General features: G+C 38.5%; 1 protein-coding gene across 1 annotated transcript in view; it reads left to right on the forward strand.

Annotated features, from left to right (window-relative positions):
* kcnc4 (potassium voltage-gated channel, Shaw-related subfamily, member 4) overlaps positions 1-11,667 on the forward strand; it is a 34,163-nt gene extending 22,496 nt beyond the window's left edge. The window contains exons 2-4 of the mRNA XM_077222768.1: positions 336-1,269; positions 2,492-2,686; positions 9,550-11,667. Coding sequence (XP_077078883.1) covers positions 336-1,269; positions 2,492-2,686; positions 9,550-9,617 — 1,197 coding nt within the window. The 3' untranslated portion in view covers positions 9,618-11,667. The remainder of the gene's footprint in view (positions 1-335; positions 1,270-2,491; positions 2,687-9,549) is intronic.
* Positions 11,668-17,693: the final 6,026 nt, after the last annotated feature.

The raw sequence follows: 17,693 nt of genomic DNA on the forward strand, positions 1-17,693 counted from the left end.
ACTCCTCGTTTTCAGACCATGGGTGCTGAAATGGGCTCAAATGCATTTGCTATTTAAACAACATGACACAGGACGTGAAAATGATAACTGCGTCGGATTGAAACAAGCAAAAAACACTTGCGTCACGCTTGGCGCTGCATTGCGCCTGGTTTAAGATAGGGCCCATATACGCTTAAAAAGTAGATTGTGGGCGTCTTCAAGATCGATCACAATATAAAATCGTCTGATCATCCAATCCCGATACGTCCAATCAAATGTATTTAAAAAAAACTTGTTTATTGCATTGTGTTTTATTTCTAGTCTAATCTACTTACATCTACATTTGTCTGTTTCAGATAATTGCCTTTGTCTCCCTCTTTTTCATCCTGGTGTCCATCACTAACTTCTGCCTGGAGACCCATGAGGCCTTTAATGAGCTTGTTAATCGCACTGAATTAGGTTCAGTCGGAAACACCACCGGGACCTTCAGGCTGGAGATGGAGACCAAACCAGTGCTCATGCTGGTGGAGGGAATCTGCGTGGTTTGGTTTACCTTTGAGTTCCTGGTCCGCATCATATGTTGCCCGAACAAGCTTCTCTTCATTAAGAACACACTAAACATCATTGACTTTGTAGCCATCCTGCCCTTCTATCTGGAGATGAGTTTGAGTTGGCTCACATCTAAAGCTGCCAAGGATGTCCTGGGATTTCTGCGCGTTGTCCGTTTCGTGCGCATCCTACGGATCTTTAAGCTCACGCGACATTTTGTGGGTCTCAGGGTTCTTGGCCACACCTTGCGGGCGAGTGTCAATGAGTTTTGCCTTCTCATCATCTTTCTTGCTCTCGGGGTGCTCATCTTCGCCACCATGATCTACTATGCCGAACGTATTGGTGCAGATCCCCAAGACCCTAGTGGCAGCAAACACACCCATTTCAAGAACATTCCCATTAGCTTCTGGTGGGCGGTGGTCACCATGACGACACTAGGTTATGGGGACATGTACCCTAAGACGTGGCTGGGCATGATGGTCGGTGCGTTATGCGCATTAGCGGGCGTGCTTACCATCGCCATGCCAGTGCCCGTTATCGTTAACAATTTTGGGATGTACTACTCGCTGGCTATGGCCAAGCAGAAGCTGCCCAAGAAGAAGAAGAAGCACAACCCAAACCCAGATATGGTGATGGACTCTGCCTCATTTGGGAAGTCTGAAAGCAACTCGCCAAGGAACAGCACACAGAGCGACACATGCCCCCTCGCCACTGAGGAGAACATCGGAAGAAACCGCTCAGGTAGAACATCAGGATTTTCATGAAAATTGTGATGTCTGAGAGGATGTATGAAACAATATGGCACAATAAGATTAAAGACTCCTGGAATATAAAGCCATTTCTTTCAAAATACTAAATAGTAACACAAAATCACCAAATCAGATTTCTTTTAAAGGGTTAGTTCACCCAAAAATAAAAATTCTGTCAGTATTTACTCACCCTCATGTTGTTCCAACCCCGTAAGACCTTCGTTCATCTTCGGAACAGGAATTAAGATATTTTTGATGAAATCTGAGAGCTGGATCACTCCTCCATACTAGTCCATAGGCTTCTTCAGGGATTGAAACTTGCCAGCCCCGAAATTATTAAAAACATCATTAAAATAGTCCAAGTGACTACAGTGGCTCAATCTTAAGTTTATCAAGCAACGAGAATACTTTTTGTGCGCAAAAACAAACAAAAATAACGACTTTATTTCAACTATTAATTTCCTTCTCTTTGGGCCTCTAAGTCAGTTAACTTAGTGTAATAGCGTAGAGCTAAGTCACACGTAGGCTCACTATTGGCCGACGCTGGTCATGTGTGTGATGCGTCGTGTGACGTACAACAACAGAAGCGTACGCTATTACACTAGTGAACTGACTAGAGGCCCAAAGAGCTGGAAATGAATAGTTGAAATAAAGTCGTTATTTTGTTTTTTTTTTGCGCACAAAAAGTATTCTCATTGTTTGATAAACTTAAGGTTGAGCCACTGTAGTCACTTGGACTATTTTAACGATATCTTTAATAACTTTTCAAGGCCGGAAAGTTCAATCCCTGAAGAAGCAAATGGACTATTATGGAGGAGTGATCCGGCTCTCAGATTTCATCAAAAATATCTTAATTCGTGTTCCGAAGATGAACGAAGGTCTTACGGGGTTGGAACAACATGAGGTTGAGTAAATACTGACAGAATTTTCATTTTTGGGTGAACTAACTAAGTAATTAAATCAATTGTTTTGGCTAAGCAAAACGTAACCCCGAAATCCTTAAGAGAGCTTTACACAGGGAATATTACAGTAATTACATTAAATATATTAACATGGATCCTAAAAACATCCTTAAAACAAGATATATTTAAAAAATACATTTATATTAAGACTTAACATATTCACCACTAATATTGAAATCTGTTCTCTCTTGATGGCCAACATTGTCATGAAAACTGACATGCATGTTTTTGTCTTTTTTATCCCATTGTCAGATACAAAGCAGAATGGCGATGCCAACGTTACTCTTTCAGAAGAGGAGGGCTGCAGTCTGACCCAGCCGCTCTCTCCCAGCGAGAGGTGGACCCTCCGATGTTCACGCAACAGAGACAAGACCATGAAAGAGGCAACTTGCTTCCTGCTGAATTCTGGAGACTTTTCTTGCGGACCTGAACCCATCGCCCACACAGGTAAAGGGAAACTGCTGGCTACTGAGTTAGTCCTGTCCTTCAGGCGAAATGGTACTGATAAATATGAGCTTCAACCCATTTTCAGTGTCAAAATATAAAAGAGTGAAAAGTATTTTTAAATTGGACTAATAATAATAATAGTCCATATTACTTTTATTATTACCTAAGATAGTGATATATAACTAGTGTAATTCAACTGGACTGTATATTATAAATGTTAATGAAAATTAAGTGTTTTAATTATTTACTTTACACTACACTAGTAAAATCCCAAATGAATATTAAAGTCCAAATGATTTTTTTTTGCATTTACTGTGAACTGAGCCAAAATCACTGGCTCATTAGCTATTCATATGCCATGCTTCGTTCTGAAACACGCATAACGCGATTTTGATTTTAGTTCAATTGACAGATGCTTTATGCAATGGCATAAAACACAACATTAATGATTTTTTATGTTATTATAAGAAGTGCAAAATATCTTTTGGTTTACTGTGGAACTGATGTGAAACAAATTACAGTTTTCAATTGCTTAAGCAAAATTTTGAAAACAGGGCCCGGTTTTTCAAACCCCTTCACACAATTAGCACAACACTACACCAAAGTAACACAACACCTCAGATCATTTGCAAAATGGAACACTTTTGTCAGAACTATACAATGTCTTATAAAAACCTTATTTTGTTATAACAAACAACCATCATTTGATCTGATTCTGTTTGAATCCGTTAAACACTCCTGAACTCAACCTAAAACACTTTTAGCATTTACACAGAAAGTGTAAAAATAAATTCACCAACACCACATGACACCAATTTTGCAGACTAATGAAAATATTTATTTCTTTTCATGTACTCAAATCAGTCAGTACTGTACATTTCAATAAAACATTCATAATAAAACATTTTCCAGTTTTCATACAGTATTACTGAATGTACCGTTGTACTATAAGCTTACAGTAATACTGTAACATAAATTACATATCCAGTTCAGTACCGAAAAAAAAAAAAAAAACTCTAAACATCTCTCCGCCTAGCTAGATCTGGCCACACGGCCTCGTCAACATCACAGGCTAAATTTTCATTTGCAAGGCAACGTGGGAAGAATCTTTTGGAGTGACGAATCCACCCTTGTATGGATGCTGCTTCAATTTGATCACATGCTTCCTCCATAGCTTGAATGAGGGGCCATGCAGAGAAGAACTCCTCGATGGGGTTTAGGAAGGGGAAGTATGGTGGAAGGTATTGAACTGTAAATTGTGGCTGTTGATGAAACCAGTTTTGGACCAGAGCAGAACGATGGAAAGCTACATTGTCCCTGACGACAATGTATTGCATCTGGTCCCTTTGGTTTGCTGCTGTGATAATATTGTGTAATCTTTCTAAAAATGTAAGAATGAGGTCAGTGTTGTAAGGACCCAAGTTGGCATGGCGGTGGAGGACCCCATTCTGTATAATGGCAGCACAAAGGGTAATGTTAGCCCCATGTTGCCCTGGTACATTCATAGGGTGGACTTTAACCCTGTCTCAATTCTTTCAAATGGCACTTTATACGGTTGTTTCATCAGAACTTATTGTTTTTTAAGGATACAGGCTATTGTTGACTGAGACCTGTTGGACATTATTGAAAATTGGGTGATCATTGATAATATGGGCTTGAATTTCTCTAAGGCAGATTGCATTATTGGCCAAAACAAGGTTTATGCTTTCTCTCTCTTGCTCCTGTGTGAATATGGGGCCCCTCCTTCCTTGGTGTTCTCAACGTTCAATCCTATGTTGGCCAAACAAAATACATGTAGCTTACTGTAAAATGATGCAAGAATAGATACCAAAACTGTTGATATAGTACATGCAGTAAGCTATGGATTTTCTGTTGACAGAAGATAAGTTTCTCACCGTTCTTGACTAAATGTCCGAGCTATTGATGCCACCGTGTACCTGCTTAATTTAGGCTGTACTCTCTGTCCAGTCTCCCTCAGTGTTAGTCCGTGGTTTATTACATGTTCCACAATTGTACCACGAATTTCGTTACACAAATTTGGTTGTCTTCTTCATTGTGCATGTCCTACCCCTGCTCCAGGTCTTCCTCTCCCTCTTCCTCTTCCTTGGCCTTTTCCTCCACCTTCTTCTCTCCGTATTCCCCCTCTCATCTGCACTCTCCCTCTTCCTCTGACGCTCTCCATTTTTGTTGAAGACAGGTTAATTTACCTGTTGCCTTTTTATAGTGCTTAAACCTGATTGGTGTGTCTACAATTAAGCACCAGTGTGTGCACACCTGGTGGCCGTGTTTAACCAATTGGTTCATTAGTGTGTTCATTTGAAAGCCTTTGCTTTGAAATTGGAAGGAAATGACATGATTGATACATTGATAATGATACATTTCTGTGTAAAATGTATACAAGTATGTTTAGTGTTTTGCAAAAAGTGTGTAGCTGACAACGTGCACCAAATTTTAGTGTGTAAGCAATTGAAAAAAACTGTAAATGGCAGGACACCAGAGGTATGGGAAACACTGTTTGTATATATATTGCAAAATGATCAGGGGTTAGGTCTTGTCTTTTATTTGGATTTATCTTACCAAAATGACCTGGTGATTGTAGATTATCCGTTTTTAATATTAATTTATTAATAAATAAATAGGTATGACATTGTTTTGAGTCAAAATTATTTTATTATAATTATGACTAGCAAGCGCCTGCAGAGTGCAATGAGGGACATGAAACTAGCAATGATATCCAGGAAATTGTTCAGCTGTGCAGTTCAAAGGTCATTATAAAAAAAATATTTGACAGCAAATTGCCATTATTGATCAGAATAAAGTATTATAGAGTGCCATAAAATAAGTGCAGATATTCTGTAACTGAGAAATAGGATAATAACATCACACAAAACAAGGAGAGCATCATGATGGACAAACCATTTGACAAACCCGACATCCTTCATTAATGGCTGCTGTCAAGTCAGACTTCATCTCAGCCTGACTGATTTGCACCTCGGCCCCCAAATTCCCCAAAGCTCTGACAGTTTGCCCGCAGTCTATTTCTGGAGATAATCACTTGACCACGAGCTGCTTGAGCGAACATTCCACCTTTTACATCCTAGTAGCCCCGTCTGCTTATGTAAAACAGGAGCTTATTAGCGCCTGTTGCTGAAAAGGTGGGAAAAATCATCTGAAATCCATAACAGAACATTACACCGGAAAAACTGGGGATTGCAGTATTTCTTGCAACTGGGAATTGCTACAGTTTTCCTCTAGTTGTTTTTCTATTATGCCCCCATTACTGCGTTTTGAGCCTGATACATTTGGATTCACTTAAGGGGTAAATTAATGATTATTTCCATAAATTAATAAATGCATAATTAAATATAGTCCTGTGATCTCATCTATGACTAGTTGATGTAGCATGAACATGAATTTTCATTTCGAGAGGTAATAAAATGAAATATGAATATTAATCCCACCAGTTAGCATGCTTGCTTGTTTTGATTTCCTTTTCTCTCCATTCTTGGAAGATTCAAACAGAGGTCATCTAAGCCGTTCAGACATTCTGTGATGGTTGATTTCTTGTTTGTGTGAAAAGCATGCAATTTTCCTTGCTGATGTAGAGACAGATGCACTCTGTGAATCAATGAGGGGCAGAGCGACAGCAGCTGTGGTGTCAGAAAACGAACAGTGATTACTGGCAATAATTCCCTCACCAGACATAGCAAAGATGCTCCATCCTAGGAAATGTCATCACTGATGTTAAAAATAAATATGTACGAATGATCTATAGGCCAGAGACTCATGGCAATTCTTCTGTTTGTTTGTTTATTTGTTGTGTGAAATAGCCTATGAAAACTGAAAACAAGTCAAGCCAATTTTGCTAAATACATAGCATATTTAGATTGTTTTCTGAAACACACACACACACACACACACACACACACAGCATGTTTATTTGCAGTAAAAACAGAGGGCCCTATTTTTACGATCTAAGCGCATGGTCTAAAGTTCAAGTTCACTTAGTGAACCCACTCAGTCCGAATCCACTTTTGCTAGTTTAACGACGGGAAAAATGGTTGGCGCGCCAGGCGTATGGTCTAAAAGGGTTGTCCCTATTCTCTTATGAGTAATATATGTGTTTTGGGATTTACGTGCGTTAAACCAATCAGTCTCATCTCCCATTCCCTTTAAATGCCAGTTGCTCGCGCCATTGCGGATTCGCTAGTTATATGACGGAATCTGATAGTGGAAAGACCGAACGCGTCTCCAGAGCGCAAACGGAACTGCTCGTGCGCGATTTAAAAGTACGCAAGCAGACCATCTACGGGACAAGCCGGATTCCACCATATCTTTATGTACACAATAATAATCTTTTACATTGTAATCCTTTTAATTTTAATATTTGGCATGTGTGTGTTAATGTGCGTCCCTGTGTGTTTAATAAGCAGATCACGCGCGTTGTGGACCCGTCTTTAGGCGCACATTAGCTACTAGCAATAATTATGCTACTAGCATAATTAAATAACAATATATATATATATATATATATATATATATATATATATATATATATATATATATATATATATATATATTGCGCCAAGACCAAGTTTCAGTTGGTCAATGTCGCAGTCTATTTCTGTTGCCTCAAAACACGCCAACAATGCGACTGAACTCATTTTCAGACCAGCACGCCCATGGGCGCACACATGGGCGCAAATGCATTTGCAATTTAAACAACGTGACGCAGGATGTGAAAATTATAACTGTGTGGACTGAAACTAGCAAAAAAACACTTGCGAGCGTACTTGGCGCTGCATTGCGCCGGGTTTATGATAGGGCCCAGAGTCGCCCTGACCCTGTCTACTGTCTTCCCTCATGCAGCAGTCTTTTAAAGCTGTCTTCTTTCTAGATTTGTGAGTAGGCTAATTATGTGGAAAGCCTGTCATCCACCAGTGAAAGGCATCATCTACAGCAGTCCTTATGTGTGTTATGGATCTGCTTCTGGTCCCCAAAGGTAGCTCAACTTAATTGATGCTAATAGGTTTCCATTAGCAACATGGGCAAACCCCACAGCTTCCCCAGAGTCTCTGAGTTCACTGCAAAACGTTTGAAGGCCAGAAGTCGTTTTTTCAATAGGCTGAAATCTTTTTCTATATGAACAGTCTTATATAAAAACATCTGCAGTGCTGTTGTCTAAAGTTTTGCTTGTTTCAATTATCTAAATCACACCACTACTTTACATCAGTCAATCTCAGATATTGACTTTATTAAGGGACTGTTCGTTTTTTATTTAAGGGGCTACTGGAGGAGTTTTAAGATCTATAGTCAAAATAGACTTGACCCTCCCTCCGCCAGCAATACATTTTTCAATGACCCTCCAAAATGATTGTGAAAAAAGGCATGACCCTCCCCGATAATTGATTGATTACTTCTGTACTGGTTTGCGCTTGGCAAAGATGTTCAGCTGCCATTGTTTTTTTTGTTTTTTTTTACAACCATGACAAACGACTTAAAGCGTAACTCTCGCCAAAAGTCTAGTCAAACTTTCGTTTAAAAGCATAATTAGGATGGAAACGGCACTTTTAAGATTGACCGTATTTTCGTTTTCGGTCAAATTGCCTTTTGAATGGGAGTGCTAGGGGCACTACTATGATAGCATCAAAATCACTATTTTTAAAACACTAAGACGGCTCGACACAACATGAAAATTTGCTCGAAGTATCACCAGGGCCTCTACACATGAACTCGAGGATTGAGAACATTGTTTGTGTGCACAGAGTTTACTAAAAAGAAGCTGTTGTTGTTTCCGGCATTTTGTCAGTCAAAAATAGTCAATCTCCGAATGCAACGTAACAGGGAGGAGAGTAAAGACAGGGAGTAAAGTTTTCACCTTCTGGTAGAAATTCCCCATAGCACCTGACTTAAGCTAAATGGGACTTCTCCACTTCAACACCTACAAATTTATACTGTACTAGGCATCTCCACTTCGACACCTGCTTCAAGTTGGACAGCGTGTAACCCATTATGAACACTATCACTGGGTAATAAGGTATCTAGTTCTCCATTGACCTGTTTCGCAGCAGTAACCAGACAGACTCCAGACAATGCCTTTGTAAATGCTTTAATCACGGCCAGGAGGATCTCAGACCAATTTCAGAGAGAGTCCCTCCAACAAAAAGAGAACAACAGTTTATATAGAATAAGTGCATGACAAAGGTGACAAGATTAATTTCATCATTTTTTCTAATATGATTGGTTCTTCATATGCATAATTCTCTGTTTTGGATTCCTTGATACTTTAGCTTGTAGCGAAAGGGTCATGAAGTGATAGATAGACATGGATATATATTATATAAAGCGATCGAGTTTATTTCGTTATTAAAGTGGGCTGTTTTATTTTCAATATTAAGCATTTTGATTTATTTCGGTTTATTATGGGCTTCTTGTTCTGTGTTTTCTTGCACGATCTGGCAACACGAGCAAGTAAACTCTCGTACCTCTTTCCCTGTGATTTCTTTTACCATGCATACAGAAGACAGATCTCTGATGTGCATTTAAATACGTCATTAACAACTAGTTACGGAACAGTACCTTCGTTTCCGTACACACTGCATAGAATTTTTGTAAATGCAGTTTTTGTGAGATAATTTGGTAGTAGAATGCGGTTGTCTTTCCCGTAACTTGCTGAACTGTGTGTGTACAGAACAGGATTAAGCACTAGATGGGGAATTGGCAACTGAATTTAGCTGCAGTGTGTAGCCTACATGGCCTAATTCCCTCATTTCTCTTGCGTTAACATTTTTGCTGGTTAATTTCTGACCCTTCCATGTGTAAGTTTGGTTAAACCGTTTTCTCTCTTTGTGTCTTTGTTTCAGAAAGCTGTAAAGACACTCTCACATCCCCAGCAAACTACACTCAAGCAGAAGTCACCTTCCTGACCTGAGGGGCTTTGTCCTCATAGGACTCTTCTGAGATGCTCACCAATCATTCATCCTCTCATTACTCATGCATCATCTATCTCAGTCAAGGGTGCGATACCCCTGTAGACCGGTAAAATGTGGATCATCATCATCTGTCCGTTTTCAAGCTGCCAGGCATGTATTAGCATGATAGAGTACTTTTGGTCAAAATCTATCTTTAATGTACTTTTATATTTAGGGCACATAAAAATTTTACCCGAAGTATCTCTTTAAAATATTAATGATGATCAATGTTGCTTGAGACCCCATTAAAATAGGATAATTGTAAGTGCTAGTTTAATTCTGAAAGTTTACAAAATAACTTTATTAGTATTTTTAGAGACTTTTTAAAAGGACAAACCTTTCAATATGTCTTTCCTGTCAAGATTATCTATCTAAAAGTGCAAATTCAAACTGAAACTTATGAGACCATTAGAAATGTGTACCGTTCATGTTCTAGATACACTACTGTTCAAAAGTTCGGGTCTGTAAAATGTATGTTTTTGAAAGAAGACTAATGTCTTATGCTCACCAAGGCAGCATTTATTTGATAAAAAAATACAGTAAAAACAGTAATATTGTGATATATATTTATTACAATTTAACTTAACAGTTTTATATATTAATGTGTTTAAAAATTAAATTTATTCCTGTAATGGCAAAGCTGAATTTTCCACATCATTACTCCAGTCTTCAGTGTCACATGAGCCTTCAGAAATAATTCTAATATGCTGATTTGCCGCTCAAGAAACATTTATTATTGTTATCAATGTTATTATCATAGTTGTGCTGCTTAAAGATTTTATGAAAACTGTAATCTTTTTTCAGGATTCTTTGATGAACAGAAAGTTCCAAAGAACAGCATTTATTTGAAATATAATTAAATTGTAACTGTAAAAGTCTTTACTGTCCCTTTTGATCAATTTAATGAATATTCACTGAATAAAAATATGCATTTCTTTCAAAAAAACAAACAAACAAACAAACAAACTTTTGAACAGTAATATGCATCAATATCTATAAAAAATTTCTCGCCTCAGGATTCAAATTCTCAGCTTGTCTTTATTTGGTCAAAGTAAAAACCACGCTGTGTCTGTACAGTATCTTTCAGAGATCACAGGCCAACTAACACAACTGTAAGAATGACCCATTAATCACTGTACAAATAACCCTCAAACAAGGATTCAAGAGCAGTTTTCAAAACTTATTTTATCTCGAATGCAGTTTCTTATAAAGAAAATAAATAAGAAAGCAGATTTATTAAAGAACACAGTAGCAGCTGAATCCTTTTCCAACCATCATTTTCTGTAATACAAATTACATGAAGTCTTACATTTGAAATCATCCATATACATAACATTGCTGTTTGAGATGGGACCAAAATCTTAAAACTTTGTTCTGCTATGTTAGTTCACTGTAATCTAACCTTCTTTTGGGAGTACACACTGTATAACCTGTCCAAGTTGTGCCTACTGTCTTGTAATACTACTAATTATATTCATTTTAATAATAATAAAAATAATGATACAAAAAACAGTAGTATACTTTGTTGTTAAGAAAGGCTTATATTGTTGAGATGTCAATCATGTTCACACAGACAAAAAATACTTTTTTGTGCAACACTTTTTTTCCAGTTTGTTGTCTGCCATAGTTGCCTTATGTTTCGTAACAACAGTTCAAGTGAAACATGTTATTTAGAGCCAAAAAGTGCATCATGTAAAAATTAGTAATGCTGTATGTAGCAGAGTATCACTATCTATCAAGAAGGTGCATTCACTGTCTAGTTATACATTCCAACAGTATCTGCCTTTAGCCGTTAACCGTGAGTTTGTTTGTGTGTTTCAGGGATGACGTAACATGCTAAAAAAGAGGTTAATACAGTACACCAATAGATGATATGGTACAGTACTGTAACTTTTGGATAAACAAGTACAATGTTATATGTCTAAAGAAAAAGCAGTTCATATCTTGTATTATGTAGGCATGTGTGTCTATGCATCTCTGCAGGAATACGAATAAAATCTAAATATTGAACTGAGGTTTGTGCTGCTTTATTTCAAGCGGTGTCCCATCAGTGTCTGAGCTGTATGTTTTGGAATACAGATGTTCTTGTATATTTGATTTGAGAATGAGAGCCAAAGCCTCGGTGCATCTGTCTGATTGCAGACCTGATGTGCTGGCTCTACTCGTACAATTTTAAACAGAGTGGAATACACATCCATCTCCATGGCGACTGTGAGAGATAAGTCCCACTAATTGTTGTTTAGCTCCTTCATTCTCTATATGCATCTCTTTCTTTCCCCATTTCATCTGTCTCTCTCTTCTTCAATATTCTCAATATCGCAATAGTCCCCATATCATACTACTTTAAAAAGTGGTAACATGCAAGAAAGGGGCTATTCCTGCCTGATTTAACCCTTAAAAGTGACATATCATGCCCCTTTTCACTAGCCTGGCTCCGCCCTCCTACGCACTTCCGCTCAATTTCATTTTCCTTCAGTACTACGTCTGGGATTGAGCTGTAGACTTTGGTTTTCTCCGATCAATTTTTTACCGGGCCAATAAGCGAACAGAGGGAGTGGCTGAGAACGATGACGTTGATGTCGACTCGTGCGTTATTTTGAGTTGTAGTTCAAAAAAAGAAAGATGCGAGCGAAGCCATTAGGTCCGTTGTGGCAACGCTGCCGAATATCAAGAAGTTAAAGCCAGAGCAAGAACAATCTTTGCTTAGTTTTGTGTTTATGGCCATCCTCCCACGGGGTTTGGGAAAAGACATATGTCACGACCAAACGTCAGCGATTGGTTATGGCAGATAGAGTGACTCTGGGCAGATCCAATAGTTTTAGACTTCAATAGGATACCCGCCTACAAGGAAGTTAACGCTTGTCAATGGAGCGGTGCCAGACTCTCTGTACAAATGAAATGTACGAGAGTCTGGTAGAACCAGGCTACCTTTTCACAAGATGTAATATAAACCTATGGTGTCCCCGGAATGTGTCTGTGAAATTTCAGCTCAAAATACCCCCCTGATCATTATTATAGCTTGTCAAATTTGCCCCTCTTTGGGTGTGAGCAGAAATCGCCATTTTTGTGTGTGTCCCTTTAAATGCAAATGAGCTGATGCTCCCCGCCCCGTTCAGAAGACAGCAGATCAACAAGACACGCAAAATCTCACTCATCCAAAAGCTCAGAAATAACCAGTAGCGGAGTGCAGCCTTATGGAGAGACTCAGGAAGAGGTTGCAACATTTAGACTGCACTTGTATGTTTCTGAATGCTTAGTGGATACATTTATGTAGTTGTTGTGGAGTAACATTGATTCATCTCATCGACTGGCATATACCGTCATGTTTAACATTTACACAAGTTGACACATTTCCCTGAGGTCTTTATAAGACAGCTGTGAAATTTTTTGATCAAATAGTGTTGTGTGCTCATCTGTGCAGCCAATGAAAGAACAGTTTGCATGCTTTGCACTTAAACACGGAAAAAGTCATATTTGCATGATATGTCCCCTTTAAAATAACTTTTGTTACTGTAACCGAATGTAGTCAGCTCGATTCAGTATAATATAATATAAAAAAATATATATATAATAATATATCAAATATGTAACTGAGACAAGTCAGACACACATATTTGTTATATTTAACATATAATCTTTAAAACCCCTCACCAACCACCACAAAACAAGGTGCCAAGGTATGTGCCACAGCCCTAAAGATCCAGGCCTTTAGTTGCCATGGTTTTATGACTTTAAAGAATGCAGAGCTCAAACCCACTTTGAATCAGGTCATAGGAAAGACAACGCCTGTAAAAAATAGACTCCTCTGCCTCAATGAACTTGCCAGGGATTATAGTTTAAAAAGTTTTAAATATGGTTATTTTTCTTACAAAATCGCTTCACTTCAGAAGGCCTTTATTAAGGCCTTTATTCATTTCAGAAGGCCTTTATGAATGCGCTTTTCAGAGCTTTGGGCACTATTCAATGCCATTACAAAGCTGGGAAGAGCCAGGATATTATTTAATACAACTCTGGTTGTGGATGAACACCTAGGATGGCTTGAGGGTGAGTAAATTATGGGTGAACTATTCCTTTAAAGGATTAGTTCACAATATACATTTTTTGATTTGACTAAAACCAGGTTATTTTTTATTTATTTTTTATTTTTTTACATTTTTTACATTTAAAAAAAACTTTTATACATTTTTAGATCATTTGACAATGGGGGAAAATTTAATTACATCACATTTTTACAGTGTATCTACAAACCAGTGATGACATATTGTAATAACTTTGCATATGAGCACTTTTGGAACAACATTCTGAATCAGTATACAGTATCCAAACCTATACAGGAAAAAGAATATTACGTTTATCAAAAGAAACGGCTATCAATATCTCTTTCAGAATAGCCTCATAAGTGTTAATGGTGAAAAGCTAATACTTTCTTATGCACTTGTTGATTTATACCTAAACAGTAAATATGTTTCAGGAACTGTAACATCACACACTGCTGTCATATTCACATTTGGAGATTACTACAATATCTCCCATTCTTTTGCAGAATACATCATCTAGAAGGAATATCAGAAGCACAGGAAGTGTGCCGTGGTGAATAATTTAATAGTCTAGAATGCACAAAATAACCTCACTGCTTCTGAGGTTTGAAGAGAGTGACACGCATAAGCTTTCACACAGGGAAAAGGTGGCAGCGTTTCATGTGTTCTGTCATCCACTCCCTCTCCAATTAATTCCATTGTATTTCCTTCTCTTTTGTTGTCTTTTTTGCCCCATAAAAGGGGTTGTCATGGCAATGTCGAGTGCAGTTACCATGGAGAGCTGCTCATCCACCACTTTAGCCGGGTTGCAGAAGTGGCCAGTTGCAGAAGAAGAAGGAAAAAAACAGAAAGGGAAAATGCATAAGTGGCCAGTTGGTTTGTGCCTTTTCTTTTTCTTTTTGTGACTGGTTCTCTGATTGAGCATTTAGGTTAAAACTGAGAGGTAACAGCTGTAACAGACATTCTGGTCTGAGAACTTGTGTCCCACCACAATGTTCAATCTTATAAACAAATTTTAGTATAGACATTTAACATTATGCTGCAAAAGAGTACAAATGAGCCTTTATATTGTCCTCAAGGCCAAGAAAAATCAGAGGTAAAATAATAATAATGCAATTAATTATTTCAGTCTAACAGATGTTTAGAAGTGTGACTGTGTCTAAAACTATTTATTAGGGAAAAATAAAATAACCTAATCATTTTTAAGGATGTGGCAAACACTATTAAATATCAGTCAATAACATCTGACTTGAAAAATGGAAATTAATTGAAAGGAAAAAGCTTTTGACAATAGACAGGCCAAAGTGTTTAATCTCGAATCCATTATATTCTTGATATCACCAATACACACTCCCAGACTGATATACGCGTACCCACTTTGTTTTACCCCCAGCTCTGGTGATAAAAGAGGAGCGATGATGGAGTTGTCATGGTTACGCTGCCCCATCCCCCCTCCCCCCTTCCCTGTTCATCATTGTCTCAACACTGGAAATTGCGAGACAGGTTTTGGGTCATTATCCCTAAGAATCATGCTATCTATGGACAGGCCTTGATATTCCTTCCAATGGTCCATATGTCTTCTTTGCCTTTCCTTTTTTTGTTTCACACTTCTTTTTTTCATTTCTTGATACTGAGAAAAGTCACTCTGATTGTATCTCTAATTTAAGCTTAAATTACAGACTTCAGGAATTATTTTTTTTTTGTGTAGGGGACACTGGGAAATGTGTTTAATTATATATACTTCTAGTGTAATAGAATTTCATTGGGTTTTAATGTCATAATTAATATAATATAAAACCATGATTTATGCTAAGTTTCATAAATGTATTGTTCAAAATGTGAACATCTGGGAAGAATTGCAAATATTTCCTGAAAAACACACTGTTCTTGAATGTTTTCCTGTTTACCTTTGTGTATCTTTCCTAGTAGAGGCTCAGTGAACCCATGATCAACCTTTGGCTTGACGGAGCCATGCTATAAGGTTAGAATGATACTAGACATTTTCACACCTACAATGAGACACAAGACAAAAACTTATTACATATTACCCATATTTTTACAATCCCAACATGTTACAATCAACCGTCAGCGAAAAATTCAACCTGTGCCAGTACTACATCAGTAATATATCAAGACGTCAAAATATACATATATACATTAAATTAAATACCTCTTCAGTCTTGATGCATTATTGATGTAGTTAGTATATAAAATCCACAGTGGGCCTTTAGTCTTCTTCTATGTATATTTAACATTTCGGAAATAAAAAGGTCAGACTGAATCTTGGCTAACAGGGACTTTCAGCAGCTTTTGTTTTATTTATTTATTTACATGTTGGACCCTCCAAGGAAACCAAATAGGAATTTACTATACTATCACAAATCACCAGTCAACTGTAGTACAAATTCTAAAGTTTATGTCATGTTTTGATCGTTTTTTCTTCGACAGATTCTGTGTAAACAGCAGAATACATAAATATTTATTTTGTATAGAAACTCACCACAATAGCTCATTGTGGACTATTTGTCAGCTCATAGGACTATTTGATAATCAGTCAACTTGTTTCTTTGAAGGTGAAGATAAATACCGTAAAGAGGAATGGGCATTTATCTGTTCAAGAGTCAAAAGCTTCTGCATTAGAGAGACGTTTATCAGCATGACATGGACAAATATGAAGCCATTAGTATGGACTGGTTATGGACTTACGCGCACTCAATCTGGATGAGGTTTTACTGGCAGTGAACCAATAGAAACAAAGAAGCCATTACTAGGAATTTCAAATGTCCACTCTCACAAATGTATGGTCACAAAGCATTAATATTAATCTTGTTTGCAGTAATGCACACATTAACTCTTTATTTCTAGCCCTATTTTAAATGTAATTGTAAAGAGTTGCTCTGGCTGGGTGAGATAGATCACTTTTAAAAAGTTGAATTCCAAACATTCAGAGTTTCATGACACGATTTCTGTTAAAGAGGAGGTCCATCACCCAAACTGAAGTCACCGAGGTAGTCAAGAAGCTCCTCTGTGGCAAGGCACCGGGGGTGGATGAGATCCGGCCTGAGTACCTCAGGTCTCTGGATGTTGTGGGGCTGTCTTGGCTGACAAACCTCTACAACATCGTGTGGCGGTTGGGGACAGTACCTCTGGACTGGGAGACCGGGCTGGTGGTCCCTCTTTTCAAGAAGGGGTACCGGAGGGTGTGTTCCAACTACAGGGGGATCACACTTCTCAGCCTCCCGGGAAAGCCTATGCCAGGGTACTGGAGAGGAGAATTCGGCCGGTAGTGAAACCCCGGATTCAGCTGGAACACTAGACCAGCTCTATACCCTCTCCAGGGTGCTGGAGGTTGCATGGGAGTTTGCCCAACCAATCCACATGTGCTTTGTGGATTTGGACAAGGTATTCGACTGTGTCCCTGACGGCGTCCTGTGGAGGGTGCTCTGGGAGTATGGGGTCCAGGGCCCTTTGCTAAGGGCTGTTCGGTCCCTGTACGGCCGGAGCAGGAGCTTGGTTCACGTTCAGAATTTCTAGGCGCAGCCTGGGGCCGGAGGGTGTCTGGTTTGGGGACCACATGATTTTGTCTCTGCTTTTTGCGGATGCTGTTGTCGTGTTGGCCTCATCAGACCAGGACTTTCAGCATGCACTGGGACGGTTTGCAGCCGAGTGTGAAGCGCCTGGGATGAGAATCAACACCTCCAAGTCCGAGGCCATGGTTCTCAGTCGGAAAAGGGTGGCTTGCCTGCTTCAGGTTGGTGGAGAGTTCCTGCCTCAAGTGGAGGAGTTCAAGTATCTTGGGGTCTTGTTCACAAGTGAGGGAAGGATGGAACGGGAGATTGACAGATGGATCGGTGCAGCTTCTGCAGTAACGCCGTCGATCGGTCCACCTGTTGCCTTATTAGAGTTTCACTTAATCTTTGTCTCCTTATTTTTTGCCATTTTTTAAAATATATTTTATTGAGCAAGGATGTATTAAATTGATCAAAATTGACTAGGTTG

This window comes from Siphateles boraxobius, unplaced genomic scaffold (assembly GCF_051911475.1).
Source record: "Siphateles boraxobius isolate OS27281-9 unplaced genomic scaffold, OSU_SipBor_1 9, whole genome shotgun sequence".
In the NCBI taxonomy this organism is placed as follows: domain Eukaryota; kingdom Metazoa; phylum Chordata; class Actinopteri; order Cypriniformes; family Leuciscidae; genus Siphateles; species Siphateles boraxobius.